The sequence below is a fragment of the Artibeus jamaicensis genome, unplaced genomic scaffold (genome assembly GCF_021234435.1).
Source record: "Artibeus jamaicensis isolate MK-2021 breed Jamaican fruit bat unplaced genomic scaffold, CSHL_Jam_final contig_415, whole genome shotgun sequence".
Classification (NCBI taxonomy): Eukaryota; Metazoa; Chordata; class Mammalia; order Chiroptera; family Phyllostomidae; genus Artibeus; species Artibeus jamaicensis.
In genome coordinates this window covers 8,969,820-8,976,485 of record NW_026521823.1, presented here as the reverse complement: position 1 = coordinate 8,976,485, position 6,666 = coordinate 8,969,820, and the positions used below count along the sequence as shown (strand labels likewise).

The window sequence follows — 6,666 nt, the reverse complement described above, 5'->3', positions numbered from 1 at the left end:
AACATGATAATTTGAAAAGTAACCAGTTTTTTAAACCCAGGCTTCAGTGAGCGCCCCCTCCCTAAATGCATCCCTTAGAGAAATATGTTAAAATTGCCTGCAAGGCAGAACAGTGTTCCCCCACAATTGTGTCCACTTTTCCCCTTGATTCCTTCCCTTGGCCAGAAGCCGCAGCTGCCTCTGAACTAAGGCCACAAGGCAGACACCCAAAGAAGACACTTGTGCCTGAAACTAGGAAACTAGCAGAAGCTCTGCCACCACCAATGGCAAAGATTCTAACGTAGAGCATGTTGAGCCATCACCGAATTCATCTATTTGCTTTTCTGGTTCAGGCTGCCTTCCAAAGAGTTTGAAATTCCTACTCTCCGCAAAGAAGAGTGCTGTTTTTTTTTTTTTTTTCCCCTCTGTGCAAAGAATGCTGGCTCCAAATCTTTCTTATAATAACTGGTGGCAAAGCAGGCGTTTAGGGATTGCACCTGCGACCGCTCTGTAGCGCTGAATCCCTCTCTCTATAAATTCAGATATACTTCCAGGCTTATTTATTCTAATTCTCCCTCCCCTGCTCGCCAACTGTGGACTGAGGTTCTGACTGGTGCGGCGAGGAGGTGGGCTCTCGGCAGGCACTCCGGTGCGGACCAGGTGACACCTCGTCGCAGTCTTCAGAGGCAAGTCCCCCATTCTGGCTCCTCCTGTGAGACCTGGACTTACCCAAGTCCTGGGCAGGAAACCATGGCCGTGCCCTTCTGCCCCCCTTAGCTCCCGTCCTAATTGACGAGCTGATGACTATTGGCTGAAGTTCCCCAGCGATTTGCATGAACAGAGAGGGAGTGTCTTCTGCCGTCCTCCCAGCAGGAGCGCGCGGACTGCAGCCTCGCTGGGGATGCGCTGCCGAGGGCATGCACGCGGCTCGCGGACCCTGGCAGTGAGCTGGCGTCCGGCGACCTGGCACCTGCGCCTGGATATGGGGCGGCTAAGTCGTCCCAGCAGCAGCACCAGCCACAGGAACCTGCCGGTAAGGCTTGGGGAGCAGAGCCCCGCGACAAGTTGCAGTGCTGTGGGCAGTTCACACTCCTTGAGGGTTTTCAAACCTTTAACCTTAATCCAAACTTCGCGGGAAGATTGAGGGGAGGGAAAGGGAGTTTGGGATAAGGTATTTTCATTTTAGCAAGGAATAGGCAAGCCCTTGGGTGGTGAGAGGAAGTTTCTGAAGCAGAAATGTAGGCAGATGAAGTGGAGGGGATGGGGGTGCAGGCTCCATATGCTTTAGATACTGGGGTTCCGAGATCGTTTCCCGCTGCCGGCATCTGGCTGTGACTGTCCACTGCAACTGACAAATTGTTTTTTGGATACTCATTGTCCGCGTTTACTTCTTTTCCTCTGGGGGAGGGGGATTAGTGAGGGCTTCATAAGGAGATCCAGATCTTTCCCAATTTAGATCCATGCTGAAATGAAAATCGCTTCTTCTGACCTAATGCGTTTATTTACTTGGGGGGGGGGGAGTTGATGAGCAGAAAGCGTGATTGTGTTTTCATATTATTATTACTAACATTGTTCTCGTTGCTATTGGTTTCATAGTAAGGGGTGTAATATATTTCGCGTCCCCCGGGATCTTAGTGGTGGAAGCATTTCGATGGGAAAGGAATTGATAAATTGCCCACCTCTGAGCCCTCTCCACCCCACCCCGTCCCCTTCTCTGCCCTCCGCGCGTTTCCCTGCCGCGTTGCGCAGTCCCGAGTCCCAGTCCTCTCCACTCCAGCGGTGCTTCCAGGGGTGCTCTACGCTTAGGGATTCCCGGTGTTAACTGATGAGGATGGTGAGGGGGCCTGGAGGGAGGGGGTAAAGAGTGAACGCAAAAAAATAACTTTTGGAGGCAATATTGCTCTGTAGATGTCTTTGCAGTAAGTTTCCTCTTCACCTCGCTCGGACTGGAGAAGGTTTGCCTCTGGGAATGGTAATGAGAGCGGCCATAACCCGGGGCTCTGGTTTCTGACTCCAACCTCTGTGTTGCCGCGAGTATGTAATGAGGTTTCTCCCCCCCACCCCAACTTTCAGCATCTGTTTCTGTTTTTCCTCTTCGTGGGACCCTTCAACTGCCGCGCGAGTTACAGCCAGGCCACGGAGCTTCTGTACAGCCTGAACGAGGGACTGCCCGCGGGGGTGTTCATCGGCAGTCTGGCCGAGGACCTGCACCTGGTGCCCGGGGCGGCGGGCAGGCAGGATCAGCAGTCGCAGCCGCCGGAGCGCTCCGGCGCCGAGCCGAGCCCTGCTCTCTCCTTCAGCCTGGCCTCCCGGGGACTGAGTGGCCAGTACGTGACCCTAGACAACCGTTCTGGGGAGCTGCACACTTCTACCCAGGAGATCGACCGAGAGGCCCTGTGTCTTGAAGGAGGCGGAGGAGCTGCCTGGGGTGGCAGCATTTCCATTTCCTCCTCCCCTTCTCCTGACTCTTGTCTTTTGCTTCTGGATGTACTGGTCCTGCCTCAGGAATACTTCAGGTTTGTGAAGGTGAAAATAGCTATCCAGGACGTCAATGACAACGCCCCGCAGTTCCCTGTATCCCAGATCTCGGTTTGGCTCCCGGAAAATGCACCTGTGAACACCCGGCTGGTCATAGACCATGCTGCCATGGACCCAGATGTAGGCACTAATGGGGTGCAGACATACCGCTTACTGGACTACCACCGTATGTTCACCCTGGACGTGGAGGAGAATGAGAATGGGGAGCGCACTCCCTACCTGATTGTCATGGGGCTGTTGGACCGGGAGACCCAAGACCAGTATGTGAGCATCATCATAGCAGAGGATGGTGGGTCTCCGCCGCTGCTGGGCAGTGCCACCCTCACCATTGGCATAAGTGACATTAACGACAATTGCCCCCTTTTCACAGACTCGCAGATCAATGTCACTGTGTATGGGAATGCTACAGTGGGCACACCAGTCGCAGCTGTCCAGGCGGTGGACAGAGACTTGGGGATCAATGCTCAGATCACCTACTCCTATAGCCAGAAAGTCCCCCAGGCATCCAAGGACTTGTTCCATCTGGATGAAACCACTGGAGTCATTAAACTTTCCAGGACGATTGGGGGGAGTGTTCTGCAGACACACAAGCTCACCATCCTGGCCAATGGGCCAGGCTGCATCCCTGCTGTGATCACTGCCCTGGTGTCCATTATCAAAGTCACTTTCAGACCCCCTGAAATTGTCCCTCGTTATATAGCAAATGAGAGAGACGGTATTGTTTACCTGAAAGAACTGGAACCTGTTAACACTCCAGTTGCTTTCTTTGCCATAAGAGACCCTGAAGGCAAATACAAGGTGAACTGCTATCTGGATGGTGAAGGCCCATTTAGGTTATCACCCTACAAACCGTACAATAATGAATACTTGCTAGAAACCACAAAACCTATGGATTATGAGCTACAGCAGTTCTATGAAATAGCTGTGGTGGCCTGGAACTCTGAAGGATTTCATGTCAGGAAAGTTATTAAAGTGCAACTTTTAGATGACAATGATAATGCTCCTGTTTTCCTTCAACACTTAATAGAACTAACCATTGAAGAAAACAACACACCCAATGCCTTTTTGACCAAGCTGTATGCTACAGATGCTGACAGTGGAGAGAGAGGCCAAATTTCATATTTTCTGGGACCCGATGCTCCATCATATTTTTCCTTAGACAGTGTCACAGGAATTCTGACAGTTTCTACTCAGCTGGACCGAGAAGAGAAAGAAAAGTACAGGTACACGGTCAGAGCTGTTGACTCTGGGAAGCCACCCAGAGAATCAGTAGCCACTGTGGCTCTTACAGTGTTGGATAAAAATGACAACAGCCCTAGGTTCATCAACAAGGACTTCAGCTTTTTTGTGCCAGAAAACTTTCCAGGATATGGTGAAATTGGAGTAATCAGTGTAACAGATGCCGATGCGGGGAGGAATGGATGGGTCGCTCTCTCTGTGTTGAACCAGAGTGATATTTTTGTCATCGACACAGGAAAGGGTATGCTCAGAGCGAAAGTCTCTTTGGACAGAGAGCAGCAAAGCTCCTATACTTTGTGGGTTGAAGCTGTCGATGGGGGTGAGCCTGCCCTCTCCTCTACCGCAAAAATCACAATTCTTCTTCTAGATATCAATGACAACCCTCCTCTTGTTTTATTTCCTCAGTCTAATATGTCTTATCTGTTGGTACTACCTTCTACTCTCCCGGGCTCCCCAGTGACAGAGGTCTATGCTGTTGACAAAGACACAGGCATGAATGCTGTCATAGCTTACAGCATCATCGGAAGAAGAGGTCCTCGGCCTGAGTCCTTTAGGATTGACCCTAAAACTGGCAACATTACTTTGGAAGAGGCACTGCTGCAGACAGATTACGGACTCCACCGTTTGCTGGTGAAAGTGAGTGACCACGGTTACCCCGAACCTCTCTATTCCACCGTCATGGTGAACCTATTTGTTAATGACACTGTCAGTAATGAGAGTTACATTGAGAGTCTTTTAAGAAAAGAACCAGAAATTAATATAGAGGAGAAAGAACCGCAGATCTCAATAGAACCGACTCACAGGAAAGTCGAATCTGTGACCTGTATGCCCACCTTAGTAGCTCTGTCTGTAATAAGCTTGGGTTCTATCACACTGGTCACGGGGATGGGAATATACATCTGCTTAAGGAGGGGGAAAAAGCATCCCAAGGAAGACGAGAATTTGGAAGTACAAATTCCACTGAAAGGAAAAATTGACTTACACATGAGAGAGAAGAAACCAATGGATATCTCCAATATTTGATACTTCATTGAGGAGTAAACCAGAGATATTTTAACTGACTTTGGTAGTCTTCACCACCTAATCAAGATGGTGTGGACAGCAGTTCTAATGAACGACAACTAATTTATAATTTGTACTATATTGTAAATAGCTGTTTACAGGTTTTTAAAATTCAAAATGAGAGGTTATAAAATGTGTACAGCATTTTTTAATGAAAAGTAGGACTAACAGCTATAAAACTGTTATAAAAAACCTTGGATGCGATTTGCAGGGTTCATACACCAAGCAGATGATTGATAAAACCTGGGAGTAAGGTAAGAAAATGGCACATTGCATTTTTTTTTTGTCTAAAAAGTCTTTTAACCACAAGAGGGCATCAGCTGCTCCTTTGCAGGGAACTGTTTTGAGGTATTGTACAGGATAGCAGTTGTACATCAAATTAATGAAAGAGTATATTTTAAATATATTGTTTTTAACATTTAACAGATATGAAATTAAAGTGAATTGAATTTCACCCCACTTAAATGTATGACAAAAAAGGCATTTGTAAACAGAATGTTTACCTCATAAGTACATCATTCGTAGTTTGAAAGAGAAGGCATTACAAAGAAGTGCACTTTTTTGTTAGCAAGGATAAAAACATTGCCATGTGTAAAGATTTGACCTGCTGAAGACTATTTTACTTTCTGTGTACCCCAACTGCTTTCTGTTTGCCTTACCATTGCACTTGCTATTATTACAGGGGCAAATATATATATATATTCTTCTTTACAGAAAATGTAACTAGAAATTGTATCCAAGAAAAACAGCCAGAAGCAAGAGATGTTTCGATCTTTAGTTGCTTCATAGGTGTCCATGACATTTTGGTCCTTTCAAAACGTGTAAGCAGTGCTTCATATTTGGGTTATATACCAGTTCTTATGTGCTTAAATGCATCTATCACATAAGAAATTTTTAGGAACCATATTAAAGCAGAAATAATCTAAAAGCTGGTTGTTTTAGTTGGGCCTTTTATATGAAAATTATACTTATCTTTTTGTTGTTGTTTAGGTTTGTTGGCTACCATTTCTGACTTCCTTTATTTGGCATTGGATTAAGTCCAAGAGTATTTGTATGCCTAGCAGCAGATTTCTCTGATAATTTAGCTTTTGCTGAATCTTTTGCAGTGATGCAAACTGGTTCATCCGTGATTGATCACTTTCACTTTCTTGTGTGAGCTGGAAATTTATTGTCTATGAGAGCTAAAGCAAAATTATCTGTATAAGCAAGTAATGTATTAGCTTAAACTGGATCATTCTACTTTTTTTGGCATCTTGTGTCCGTACTGTACCAAAAGTGTTTATATGTCTGCAAATTAAAAGTATATATTTTCATAACTTCTTTCTCATTTTTACCATTTTCTATTTTAACCTGGCTTGTTCTTTCACTGAAGTGCCTGTTATTGGCATTTGTTTGCTTCTAAAGGTAAATGTGGGTGAACTGTAAATATTCTGTTGTGCTAAAGTTTATATTAAACTAATTCACTACTCAAACATTGGGTAAATGATTAAATATGCATGTGATTACAGACACATATATATGAGAGCATGCCTGTATGTTTGCTAGAAGTTCACACAATAATTTATACTCATGCATGTGCACATGAATATTAATTTAATGATTTAATATCAATTATAAACAATCATATACTACATAATTATAGCAATTCTATTAGCTGTTTTACAACAGCTTCCAATAAATTTTAAAATAAGAATATACTGCAAAATTTTTATTAATGCAAACACCCAAGACCTTTAGGATTTGTATCAACCTTATTTTTCTTGTTTTCATCAATTTGACAATATGAATAAAATGTAAACATATGCAACAATAGTGTTTGTTACAAAAAGGAAGTATATTTTTTACTGA

General features: G+C 45.0%; 1 protein-coding gene across 1 annotated transcript; it reads left to right on the top strand.

Moving 5' to 3' along the window:
• Positions 1-880: 880 nt before the first annotated feature.
• On the top strand, positions 881-6,228 carry PCDH20 (protocadherin 20). The gene is made up of 2 exons (XM_037133572.2): positions 881-1,012; positions 2,053-6,228. The coding sequence occupies exons 1-2, from the start codon at positions 881-883 to the stop codon at positions 4,777-4,779; spliced, it is 2,859 nt and encodes a 952-aa protein (XP_036989467.2). The 3' UTR covers positions 4,780-6,228.
• The last annotated feature ends 438 nt before the right edge of the window (positions 6,229-6,666 follow it).